This window comes from Microtus pennsylvanicus, chromosome 6 (assembly GCF_037038515.1).
Source record: "Microtus pennsylvanicus isolate mMicPen1 chromosome 6, mMicPen1.hap1, whole genome shotgun sequence".
NCBI classification, from domain to species: Eukaryota; Metazoa; Chordata; class Mammalia; order Rodentia; family Cricetidae; genus Microtus; species Microtus pennsylvanicus.
Window position 1 is genome coordinate 55468892 of NC_134584.1, and position 13493 is coordinate 55482384.

At 45.8% G+C, this 13493-nt stretch overlaps 1 protein-coding gene across 2 annotated transcripts in view; it reads left to right on the top strand.

The window, feature by feature from the left end:
- The first annotated feature begins 1967 nt into the window (after positions 1-1967).
- Pde8b (phosphodiesterase 8B) overlaps positions 1968-13493 on the top strand; it is a 223323-nt gene continuing 211797 nt past the window's right edge. The window contains exon 1 of one of the 2 annotated variants that reach the window (XM_075976288.1): positions 1968-2167. In XM_075976288.1, coding sequence (XP_075832403.1) covers positions 2141-2167 — 27 coding nt within the window. In that variant the 5' untranslated portion in view covers positions 1968-2140. The remainder of the gene's footprint in view (positions 2168-13493) is intronic. The other variant, XM_075976286.1, reaches the window with a different exon arrangement.

A 13493-nucleotide genomic window follows, 5' to 3' on the forward strand; every position in this document is an offset into this window, starting at 1 on the left:
GAGTTCAATCTTCAGTCCCCACATGAGAGCTGACGCTAATGCTATAGTATGTACCTGTAACCCCAGCTCTGGGGAAGTGGAGGCAGGAGGATTCCCGGGGCCTTGCTTGCCAGCTAATCTTAATCGGATTTGTGAGTTCCAGATTCAGTAGCAGACTCTGTCTTATTACTAAGCCTGGGCACAATAGTGGAAGATACCTAATGCCAACTTCTGGCCTCCAAGTGCACACACACACACACACACACAAATGTGCACACGTACATGAAAACACTACTTATTAATATAGCTACTGTGCATCTGAAGTAGGGGTATAGCTTTAGGATCTTTTCAGAAAACCGCAGTCATCATCTGGGGCTGTAATCTCAGCTCAGGAGCACCCAGGGAAGGATTTACATTCAAGTCTCCCTCCTTGTTAGCAGAATTCAGCTCCCTTCCATCTGAGTGATGAGCGAGGGGGGGGGGGTGTCTCAGTTTCTAGACAGGTCTTGGCTAGAGGCATCTCTTGCTCCTTGTCATGTGGGCCTCCTGACACAGCTTTCTAGTTCTCGATGCCAGCAAGCTGCTGAGTCTCCCAGAAGGACTACATACCCCACTCTCTGTGGCAACATCCCCACAGTCAGTGCCATGTTCCGTCAGTAGGCAGCAAGTCACAGGTTCCTCCCACACCCAAGGGGAGGGGATGACACAGGACATGAACACAGGAGGTGGGGATAGTTGGGGACCATCTTAGAATCTGTTATGCAGAGGGACTGCTTTGTGGGGGAAAATACTCTACAAAACCCATAAAAGCTATACTAACAAGGCTCTCGTGTCTTACTGGAGGACTCTCTGTAGAGCGGCTAACATCAAGATAATCTTTTTCTTTGTCTCTTTCCACATCCCATGAAGTAGGTGTTACTTCTAAAAATGGCTCATTTCCCTGTCCTGCCATTAGACATCTCGTCAGCTTTTCTGGATGAGAAAGTCAGCAGGAACAGATTGCTTGGTCTTTGCTTTTGGCTGCACTGCCCCAGTCCTGTTGGTAGCTCTCTAGGTCATTCATTGCTAGAAATTTCTCCATTCTGGAGAAGGCAGGTATGTGCACCCTGTGGGTTGACAGCCACGGACAAGATGCCACCAAGCCAGTGTTTTAGCTGCACAGGTAAAACAGCTTACTTTTTAGAGGAACATCCCAGTGTGTGTCTAGACCGCTAATGAGTGCCAGCTCCCTAGACAGATTGGTGGGGGCAGCTGCTGGGGAGGGGGACAGTTCAAGTGTGCTTTTGGCTTGATCTATGTGTGACTCACGTTTACACACTGTCTGCCCAATTAAGGCTGAGGGATCACCCCCTACACACATGTGTGTGTATATACACACAATAGTGTGCTGTTTATGTATTCCTTTGCATATGAAGAACACCCTTTACCAAACATGATATCATGAATGGGGCTATACATATATATATATATTCATCTATATATGTGTGTGTGTGTAGGTATATGCATACATATATATGTGTACATATTTGAGCAGTATAAAATTTCTAATATAAGCACGTCTGCGAATATAGTTCATATCAGTTCAGGGATATTTCAGAGTACATGTGTGGTATGTACCAACATTTCATAGTACCCCAAATATAAACAAATGGAGGGAGCCTGCGAAAAAATTTGAGTTGAGAATTGTTGGCAAACTTGATAGGTTGTTTCCTGGAGATTGGGCTCCCCCAAGGGGATTGTGGAGAGCCTTAAAAAGGTTAGCAGATGTTTAGAACCTGAATCTTGCGTCCCAAGAAAAGCACTAGGTTCCGTTCACTAGTCAGTGAGATTTGACTTCCTAGGATTTCCAGGAAGGCGTTGCTCAGAGTCCAGTAACTAGGAAGCCCTTAAGCAACTCGAAGTCGGGGATCAACATCCTCGGAGGGGCGCTAGGACCCAGGCACTCGCTGGCCTTGGGACCTTTGGAGGAGTGAAGGCAGTGGAGGCTCAGATTGGCAGGCAGAGTCCCTAGGAGCGACCAGACCCTTCTGGCGCGCAGAAGCGCAGAAGCGAGGAAGGCGCATGGTGCAAAGGCACAGCAGCTGGGTGCGCTCTATGAGTGGGTGCCGCCAGGGGCACAGGCACCCTTACGTTGGGACAGCAGCGGGGGATCGCAGCGGGCATGGACAAGCAGCAGAGCAAGCGCCAGGTGAGCCCTGCACGTCTGCAGAGGGGTGTCCCAAGGCACAGGCACAAGCTTGGAGCCCTCCCGGGACCTGTCTTTGAACCCCAAGTGCTGAGATGGCCCTTTCCTTTTCCTCCAGTCTCTCCACGTTTGGTACCTGGCTCCCATCTTGCTTCCTAGAGAGGTACCTGGAATGCCTAAGATGCCCGTGTTGCAATTTCTAATGTTTAATAATAGTCTCTGCACATGGGTCTATGCCTGGCTGGCAGCGATCATTGCTTCCCTGAAGTAACCTGGCTTCTGCCTCCTGTTGCGCGCGTTGTTCCCACGCTCACCTCCCGGGTGTGGGGCCCCTGACTGTCCGAATGTATTTCCAGTAGCTGCAATATTAGCTTCTTCTCCGGGAAGTAAGGCACGGCAGCTTTAGACTCCGGGGTGGGTGCGGGTGTAGGAGCGGGTTCAGGTGCAAATGCAGGTAGAGGGGCAGGTGTGTGGGTGCATGCGCGTGCATGTATGCCTGGCGCCTCCTACTGTTAGTGACCCAGTGCAATTTCCTGCATGGTGCTCCCTAGGAAGGAGGATTCCTATCCTGTCCAGAGGGAAACAGGGGTACCTGGGAGAGAAGAAGCTGCTTGTGAGGGTCTCATGCCCTGGGTTCACAGCAAAATGACCGTGCACAGGGCGTAGGAAGGGGGCTTGGTCTAAAGACTAAATGGATATTGCTGCACTGAACTTGGGAGCATTTTGAGAAGGAGTTAACAGTTAACTGAAACACACTTAACTGTCATTGTGGCAGTATTAAAAAAAAACCCAATAAAATCTTACTGAAGTGTCTTTAACCTTCTACAGTCTTCTAATGCCTGTAGGAGTTTCTGTGACGGTCTATAAAGTTTCTGGCACCGACTGTACTCTGGCTTACCTGTTCCAGGCTGAGGGCCCTAGGCAAACACCATCCTGGGGCCAGCTGCTGGGACCAAGGACCTTACAATCATTGCGTTTGAACTCTGAGTCTCCCGCCAGTGCATGGGGTGGTGGTGGTGGTGGTGGTGGTGGTGGTGGTTTTGGCATGCCTGCTTTGAAAGTTCTTAGACAATCTGAAGTTTCAACCTCCAGTGTTTCTCTAAGACAGTCTTTCTCCAAACTGTGTTGGGACACAGTCAACAAAAACATTTATCCAGGGAGCCAGGGGAGGTGAGAGGCAGAGAACCCGCCCTCTAAGGCTTTATTATCTGTCTGCCATGGGCAGTTCTTGCTTGACTGCCCTCCTGACCTTGAAAGGGCTATTTTCATTTTGCAGAGGCTAGGTTTTCCAAGAAGTAGAAACTGAAGAATGATAATTCACCCGCGGTGGGAAGAACGGGGATGGGAGGCAGAAGCTGTGTGGGGTTAATGAACTGTGGGAAAAAAACAAAAAACAAAACAAAACAAAACAAAAACCCTCAGGCCATGTGTGCACCATCAAGGCTGACAGGGAGCCCTCAGACCTGGGGTCCTCTCTGACAGGAGTTTGTTACATTCGGAGACAGCCTATCTGGTCCAGTCTTGCTACAGCTTGTGCTACGTTCTGAAAAAACATTAATAGTCTGAAGAGACAGGGGAGCAGAAGTGTGGAGGAGGCTGTAAAGTGACAGGAATCGTTGGTGCTTATGGTCTGGGGAAATAAGCTCAGTGTTGCTTGCTGTTGGTGCCCGGAATGCACTGGGCCGAACCTTCCAGAAAGATCTGACCCAGCTTGACTGCATGATTCTGAAAAGATCCAGGCTTCGCGGTAAGACCCTTGCCTGGCCACCCTCGCCCTGCCCGGGGAGAGAGGCCCACATTTGGTTCCTAGGTGGAAGAAGGCACAGTAAGCTGCCCGTCTCACAGGGGGTATGTGAGCCTTCAGTTACATCTGATAAGCACAATTTACTTACCCAGGAACGCCTCAGTTAATATTAACTTCCCAGAAAAGCAGCCGATCAGTTCAGAGATGAAATAATGAAATTCTCTTTAGAAACAGCATTAAGTATCGGAATGCCTAATATTATCAGAGCTTAGTGGGGTAAGCACTATTTTGAAGAGAAAAGAAAAAAACAGACACTGGTTTTTTTCCATTTTATTTCAAGATGAGAAATACACAGAATGATTTATAGCTTTTTTTAACTAGACATTTTTAAAAGGAATAAAAGAGCCAAAGTAAATGCAAGTCAAGCCACGAGAAAGCTTGTTTCTCCAGGTTTCCAGAGATGAGCATCATGGGTAGTGGATATTGATTGTGTACCTGCCCTGTGTATTGTCCATAATAAACGCTTTCATGAGGCTTCGGGGATACACTTAGCCACCACTGAAGGAAGTACTCTGGTGGTTTCTTTGATGAGAAACTGAAAGGTTTTTTTTTTAATTTTTCTTTTCTTTCTTTTCTTTTTTTTTTCTTGACATCACTCAACTAGTGGGTGGGTAAACTGAGCCAAGCTCAATGGAAGAGGGAGATTTCCAAAAAGGAGCCAGCGTGTAGAGGCAATTTATATGCCTCAGTGCACTTGAGTTAAAAGAGCTTTTATGGGTGGAAATTTTCTTCATCTTTGATTTTCTTGTTTTTATCAAAATGACGTAAGTATTATTTAAGTCAGTGAAGAGATTGACTTTTTATAACTCTATAGATCTGAGTCAGGGGTATGAACCATGTAGTTGAAGACTGTTCTTTCATTCCCGGATGCCCAGACCTGAATAACCACACAGAAACTATATTAACTGCAGCACTGCTTGGCCAATAGCTTAGGCAAACTCTTGGCTAACTCTTATATCTTAAATTAACTCATTTCTATAATTTGTGTATCACCACGAGGCTGTGACCTACCAGTATAGGTTTGTAGGCATCTTTTTCCTTTGGCAGCTACATGGTGTCACCTTGACTCCACCTACTTTATATCTCTGTTTGGATTTCCTGCCTGGCTTTGCTCTGCTAAGCCATTGGTCAAAATAACTTTATTCATTAACCAATGGTAATAAAACATATTCACGGCATACAGAGGGGAATCTCACATCAGAACCATCATTGGTTTAATCAATTCCCAGTGGATTGGGCACTTGGATTACTTAAATACATATATTATTAGCATTGTGGATTTTTATTTATATATATATGTGCATATATGTGTGTGTGTGTGTGTATTCATCTATTTCTAGTAAATCAGTTCCTAATGGTGGGATTACCATGTGAACAAGCACGGTTACTATTAGATACATACTTTTTCCTACATACTAATTATTGTTAAGAGTCACAGATGCATTTTCCCAAACACAACTAGAAGCCACTGTTTCATAGTGGTGAGCATTCATTGGGTGCTCGGGGTCTTAACTTTTGCAGTTCTCTTCTGTGGTGTTCCCTGAGCCTTGGATGTAGGGATTCTATTTCAGATCTCCAGCTGGGGACTTTTTTTGTTTGTTTGTTTGTTTTTCGAGACAGGGTTTCTCTGTAGCTTTGGTGCCTGTCCCGGAACTAGCTCTTGTAGACGAGGCTGGCCTCGAACCCCCAGAGATTTGCCTGCCTCTGCCTCCCGAGTGCTGGGATTAAAGGCGTGCGCCACCACCGCCCGGCCAGCTGGGGCCTTGTGACCAGTTCTGAATAATATATTTATTTGCAGCTGCCTCAGTAGCTGCTAAAAGAAGCCTCTTTGGTAAGGAGAGGTGCACTTACCTATGGCTATAAGGCTTAGATTACAGTTATTGGAGGTTACATCAATTTAGGAAAATGGCAGGAGTGTGTCCTCTTCTGTGACCTGTGATCACCTCTCCCACACATTCTTGGCCAGGCTTGCAGTACCAGGAATGACTTTCCTTCCATCCAACAGTCCCTAAATCCAATTAGAAAGCTGTTACCTCTAAGATATAAGCATCACTTTTGCATCACTGGTGGTATTTTGCTTAAATAATAATTTTACATGAACTCACTGATATGGCATGAGCTCCAAGCACTTTGGTGCTCTGACTTTTGTGAGGTAGATCTGTGTGTCAGAAGTGGCTATGCTGTAGTTATAAATCAACCCGGCAATTTTAGTGGATTAAATAAATTTGATAAGTACTTCTCACATTTTATGTCCAAAGTAGGTTAGCAGAATGCTCATTCGTTTCACACAGTCTCTCAGGAAACCAGGATGGCAGAAGCTTTGCCACCTTGTAATTCTACTTCCTGGAACATGTGGTCTTGGTGGTCCCGTGGCAGGGAAGAAGACAGATGTGGTAGAAAATTACAACTGCCTTTAAATGTCTTAGCTCAACAATAAAGCTTAGTTCTTTTTTTTTTTCTGTGTTTTGGTCAGAACTAGTTGCATAGACCTACTCAGATACGTGGACACAGGAAAGTGTTATCTTCCTTTATTCTGAAGAAGAGGAAGAGAAGAAGAAAGGGTACACATACAATAGTCTGGTTCAGTGTGTCAGGGCAGATGTAACAAAGTAGCAAACGCTTACAAAGGCGAAATCTGATCCCCCCCAGAAATTCAGTCTTCTAAGCTAGAAGCCCAAGATCAAGGTCCCTGGGGCTGGCTTCTCTGAGGACCTCACTACTTGGCTTCCAGACAACCATCCTCTCTGTGTCTTTATCTAGGCTTCTCTCTGCATGTCTGTGTTCTGACCTCTTCTTATGAAGACATCAATCACATTGGCTTAAACATGCTAAAAGCTTCATTTAACACTAACTTTTTTTTTCATGACTCTGCCTCCAAATATAGTCACCTTCTGAAGTACTTAGGGGTTAGGATTTCAGTAAACTTGGGACATTACAGTTCAGACCGTGGCGCGTTATTTCTGTTAACTAGCATGTAATGAGATGTAGTCATGCTGTTTCTGTTGGAGGAGTCCCATACATTTCTAAAACATTACAGAATCATTTTCTTCTTTACATCTCACCCATCTCTTTGAGACCATGCTCTCACATTTCGCTACAAAAGGTGTAGTTTTCTCAATTTTATGGGCATTATTTAAAAGGACTTGCTGTTAATAATGACATCACGTATCTTTTATGAACGGTATTAGTGACGGTGTACCTGCATGGTGAAGGGAGACCCAGTCTGAAATAAGACCACAGATACTGTCAACACTGTATTTCTGGAATCGCTCCTACTGGACACCTAAGCAAGGATAGTGGTGAAGCTCACTGTGTCTTGTGGATGAATATGAATCTGAGACCATGATGCTGAGTGGTAGCATCTGGTAATGGACTATTAGCCAGGCAATAACTGTAATGGAGGTGTCATTGTTTTTGAATGTGTGGATAGTTTTAGTTTTTTTTTTTTGTTGTTGTTCTCAAATTTGGTATCAGGGGATGCATTGTTGATTAATTGCTGAGGAAGGATATTTCAAAATGTTCTGCTATAGTGTGACATCCAAACCAAAAGTCATTGTTTATAAAGAGAGTCAAGGAAGCAGGACATGGGTATAAATTTGATATTGATGAAGTAAATATTTGTCAGGGAAGGAATGATGCAATTTCAGATTTGCTTTCTTAGTCTATTTTGCAAAATACAAGCATTTAAGAAAGGCTGTCCCCAAGCACATATGTCTAGATTTATATTTTGCTATTGAGGATTATCTATTAAACGTCAGATAACCAACCTGAAGGCAGCAGGAATCGCCTAGCCCCTTGGGGTAGATGAAAATAATCAAGAGATGAGAAACTGGGGGGATCAATGCTTCTGCCCTGCAGGGCTGCCCTTGGGTTGTCACACTGCTTAGCGGACAGCAAGGACTTTTCTTAGTGATACAAAAGAGATGGTTTTCGTATATCCATGTGCCTTAGATGTAACGAAATCTCACAACAGTGGCAAGAATCAGAACCTGAGCCCCTGTCTTAGCACTGCATCCCTCCCCACCACACACCAGTGCGTACATTGCCTGTCATGCTATTTCTTGTCTGACCTCTGCTTTCTGCCTGTGACACAGTCACGAACATGACTCAGAATGGAGTGTCTCTTTCTGACTGAGGTATATAATGTCTTCATCTATTTGTACTACCGTAACAAAATGTTCAAGTTTGGAAGATTGAAAAACACCGAATTTTCCATATTTCTGTAAACTTAAAAAAATCTAAGATTAAAACATCAACAGGTTGGACTTTCTGGTGAGGACACTGTCTGCTTCCAAGGTGGCATTTTGTTGCCGTGTCCTCTAGAGGAGGGAGTGCCATGTCCTCACATGGTAGAAGGGACAGAAAGGGGTGAGAAGTGACACCACCTCCTCTGTAAATCCTTTTCATGACTGCAATGAACCCATTTGTGAGGGTGGAGACTCGCAGAGCACCACCTCCCCATATCATTGCTTTGGGGATTAAATTTCTGACACATACATTTTGAGCTCCCTACCTTCCATTCAGACTATGCCATCTTCCCTTTGGTCTCTAAAATCTTGGTCTCACATATAAAACATACTTATTCCCATCCCAATAGCCCATAAGTCATAATTCACCCAGCAGCAACTGAAAAGTCTAAAGTCCAGAGTCTTATCTGAATCGCTGCTGAATGGGACTCTAAGCAAGATTAATCCCAAAGCAAATGTCCCTCCAGCCATGGGCCTGTGAAATCAAACAAGACACACAGTGTAGACATTCCCATGGTGTGTGTGTTAGACTTCTTTCTATTTACGTCACTGGATACCCAAGATTAGGTAATTTGCAAAAAAAAAAAAAAAAAAAAGAGAGAGAGAGAATTTTTTTTTTCGAAGAAATTTATTTTATGTGAATGAGTGTTTGCCTGCATCTATGATGTGACCTTCCTGCAGGCCTGGTGCCCACAGAGGCTGGATTTCCTAGAACTGGAGTTACAGACATTTGGGTGCTGGGAACCAAGCCCTGGTCCTCTTCAAGAGCAGCAAGTGCTCTTAACTGCTTAGCCATCTCTCCAGCCCCAGAAATGTATTCCTTATGCCTACCCGAGAGTATTGGTATTAGTCTTACCCCCATGGCTCCACTAGGCATTTCTGTGGTTGGGGACTGTTGGACTCTAACCTCACCTCTCTGCTCAGCACCCCCTAGTTAAGGAACTCTGTGGTGGCTCTGCTTCTGTTTGGTGTAGCCTTTGAAATATCGCTCAGGGATGCCATGACTACAGGGCTCATCTTCTGAATGTATGCAGCGTTAACATGATGCGAGCATTACCAAGGTTTTCTGTCTGTGCCCTTGAGCAGTGGCCATTGCTTCATCTGGACTTGCTTCATCTTGGACCTCATGACTGGCTCTGCCAGAGAAAGGCCTTAGGTGGATCATCAGGCCACCCCACGCAAGCTTTCTGCTTTTGTGGTACTCTGGTCTTTTATGATGGAATTGTGACTTTATAAAGAGAAAAGAGGCTTCCCCTGGTATCCTGTTGTCTCACCCTCCACCATGCTACGACACAGCCAGGAGGACATCAGAAGCCAAGCAGGTACCAACATCTTGCTTTTGGATTTCCTGGTCTCCAAGAACCATGAATGAGCAGTAAACCTTGGTAATACTCACATAAATCTGCAGAGAACAGGGATTGGAAAGTATAAGAAGGTTAGCGCTGTAGCAAACATGTCTTTGGGAGGTCTGTGGAGACACATCCCTAGAAGGAAGATGACTTATTAAACAGTTGAACATCCATGAATTCCTTACCATTGCACACTCTGCAGGAAGACATGTGGGTTATAAAGCAGAAAGAAATGGTTTCTCTACATTTTTAGCAACTGTTTTCTACTTCCACTTAGAATTCTCTAAAGAAAATTCTATACCATTTTCTGTTTGTTGGCAGTATGGCCCTTTGGAAAGCTGGTGAGTGGTTCTGACCTTGTCCCTATTGGTGATGGAATGATTTGAGGAAGACTTGAGATGAACCATGTTTGACTGATGCAGAACTCTTTGTCAGGGAGCCCATTGTCCAGGATTTCTTCTCACAGAGGACCATTTGTGACACTTGTTTTCAAGTCTCCAAGAGAAAACCCAGTTTTATTCTAGAACAGCACTTTGAGAGAGGCAATGACCACTACAGCGTATTCACCAACTGTCTGTCATTGAGTAGATTTTGCCATCTAAGACAGGCATTTGGGATCTTGCGATGTGCCACACACCAGAATTCTCAGGATGTGGCTTTCGTGCTGTGGTCAGAAAGGCTGCAGTTCATCTCTGCTCTTTCCAGGAGCAGGAAGGATCCCATGGTGACAAGAAAGGCACAAGGGATGGAGATAAACAGGACAGTGACAGGAGGGAAGAGAGTAGAGGGCATGGCAGGGTACCATCCTTTTAGAAAGGCTGAAGCAGTGTGTCACAGCCCATGGCATCAGTAGGGACATTGTCTGACTACAGCAGGCACAGACAAGGCTGTGTCTGTTCCAGGCACTGTGTGGTAGGTAACCTGAGAGTTGAGGCATTAATGGGTTGCCCATCACTTCTATCCCAGTTCAGTAGGTACACTGGTAAGGAAGCTTTGGGGTAAAATGAAGACCCCAGGAGAAGGATGGAGGGGAAGGCCAGGGACACTGTTACCCAATCCCACTTGTCTTAGATGGTTTCTTGCCTCAGCCTAGGTACAACTGTGCCACCCTGGCCTCTCCAGTCCCTTCCCCTCCCTTTGGGGGGACTCACCAGACTGTGAGATCTCTTTTGTCTCCACCACGGTCCATGTGGGCTAAAATCTGGAGACCTCTGGGAGTATGCACAGAAGTGGGGAACAAAGGCGTCTGGACAACTACTTCCCACTCTGTCTTCTTATCAGTATGAGGTTCACACAACAGATACTCTTAGGTCTGACCTGCAAATGTGGAGAGAAGGTCAAGAAAGAGTTAGGTGATGACAATTGCCAGAGAAACATTTCCAAAGCAAGTTGGAAGGACTGCCTGGGCAGAGGTGTGGCAGGATGGTTCTGTTGGACACGCAGTAGGAAGGCCTCCTTGGTCATGTAATTGTTGAGGTCAGACCAGAAGGGAGTGGGGAGAGAGAGCCGTGTGGGCACTTGGGAGAAAATGTCCTGAGCAGGAGTGGCAGCCTTAGAGGAACTATTCTAGTGCTTACGGTGAAGCAGCAGGGGCCAGTGGAGCCACAGCAAGGGGAGGCCAGTGGGCGCTGATGGGTCTCAGAGAGTCAAACCGGTTGAGGCCTTGTGGTCTCAGATGGGAAGTGATGGCTTCTGGCTGAGATCACAGGTGGTTCATTCAGAAACTCTGGAGAAAGTCCAGGGGAGCTAAGTGGAAGTTAAGAGATGTGCCAAGAGCCCACAGCTGTAACCCAGGCTGGGGATGCTGGTGTCTTTGGTCGGGGTGGTGGTAGTGGAGATGGTGAGGCACAGCTGGGTTCTGAACCAGTTCCCCAGGTTAAGCGAACAGTATTTGCAGATGGGTGGAGTAAGATCACAGGGGACAGAGTCTCCTAAGTCCTTCCCAGGGCCGGCATGGGGTCAACTCTTAGTCTCAACCCATTGCTCAGGTTTGCTACCTGTATACATCTTTTTTTTGCTCATGTCTCCACACATTCCTCTCCATGAGTCGCCTCGGATAAGCTGGGCTCATAGCAAGAATGACCATTGTCTTGGGAGACGGAAAGCCAGACCTTGAGTGCCACAGTGTACCATGTCAAAGTAATGACTCCTTTCCCTGGAGTTCTAGAACCTTGAGAGCCTGTAAGATAACTGCAGAAGAGATAGGGACTTTGTGGGCTGAAAGGAAGAGAACCGATGAACAGAATTAGTTTGCAAACATTTGTCTTTATTTTATGTATATGTGTGAGTACCTGCTTGTGTGTACATACGTGTGTGTGTGTGTGTGTGTGTGTATACCGTGTGTGCACGGTGCCCCAGACTAGTAGGTTCCCATCAGGTCCCTGGAATTGGAGTTATGTGTGGTTGTGAGCTGCTGTGTGGATACCAGACAGTGAACCTGGGCCCTCTGTAAGAGCTGTAAACACTCTCAACGGCCGAGCCCTCTTTCTCGTCCCCAGAAATCATTTCCGGCACACAGGATGAAAGGTAGAGAGGGAAGTACAGCGTTCTAGTTTCATTATGTTTCTGTGACAAACACTGATCAAAAGCCACATGGCGAAGAGAAGGATTTCCTTTTGTTACGACTCACAGTCCATTCTTGAGTGAAATCAGGGCAGGGACTCGCTTGCGTTTCCACCAGAATTATTTCTAACCAGAGAATTTACTCACTGCCAAGAACGTATATCAGACACCGTGCACAATTGCTGCTCAGAACCTTCCTCACAGGCTCATGTCCGGCCAGCTTCCTCATGGAGCCCAGGACCACCTGTCCTGGGTTGGTGCCGCCACTGTGGGCTGGGCCCTCAGATGTCAGTGACAGCCCACCGCTGCCATGGCCATAGGCTCATCTGATCCAGGCAGTATGTCTGCTGCGGCTTTACTGTCAGGTGACTCCAGCTGTGCTAGTTGACAGATGATGCTGATGAGGACACACCCTTTAATAGTTTAGTGGCCAGTGCCAAGCAGGACTCACCAGAAGGCAAGGCAAAGCGTCACTCAAGTCAGGTCTGGTTTACAGTGAGGGTGACGCAGGGGCACCCCTGAGACTCACCGTCACTTGGCCCCAGGAAGTCTGCCTGGCCTGTGTGATTGCTTTTACAGGTTGTTCCCATCATCCTTTAGGTCTAGCCTGTGAACAATCTATCTGACCATCTGTAGAACTGAAACTCGGAGGTCTCTCAACCTAGATCCCAGAAATCTGGCTAAAGATTCTACTGTCTGAGAATGTAACAGCAAAAGTGCTGAGTTATTCGCTTACGGTCAGGAGGTCAGGAGTCTGCCTACAGGTTGCTATAACAAAATATCACATGCCAGGATGACCCAAACCCCTGAAATCCATTATTCACAGTTCTGAAGGCTGAAAGTATAAACCCAGAGTGCAGGGTGTTGGGGTTTCTTCTAGTAAAATCCTTCCTTCTGATCTGTGTACACCCTGACATCCTGCTGTGCCTTCACATGACTCTGTGTGTGTGTGCATATGTGTGTATGAGTGTGTATGTGAGTACGTGTGTATATGTGTGTGTGCATGTGTGTGCGTGTGTATATGAGTGTGCATGTGAGTATACATGTGTATGTGTGTGTACTTATCCTCATTTAACCTCACCTACCCTGCTGAAGTCTCTCCTCTAATATAATCCCATTAGGTTTTATGGCTTCAGCTGGAGATTTGGGGAGACAGTTTTGTTTGTAACAGTTAAATGCTGCAAATTAAAAAAATAAAAATAAACTTGCTTGAACTCTGCGCATCTTCAATAAATTAAACCACACACCTTTCAAAGTATATGACTCAAGATTTTATTTATCTAAAATAGGGTCTGACTATGTAGTCCTGACTGGCCTGGAACTCTCTTTACAGACCAGACTGGCCCCAAACCCGCAGAGATCCACCT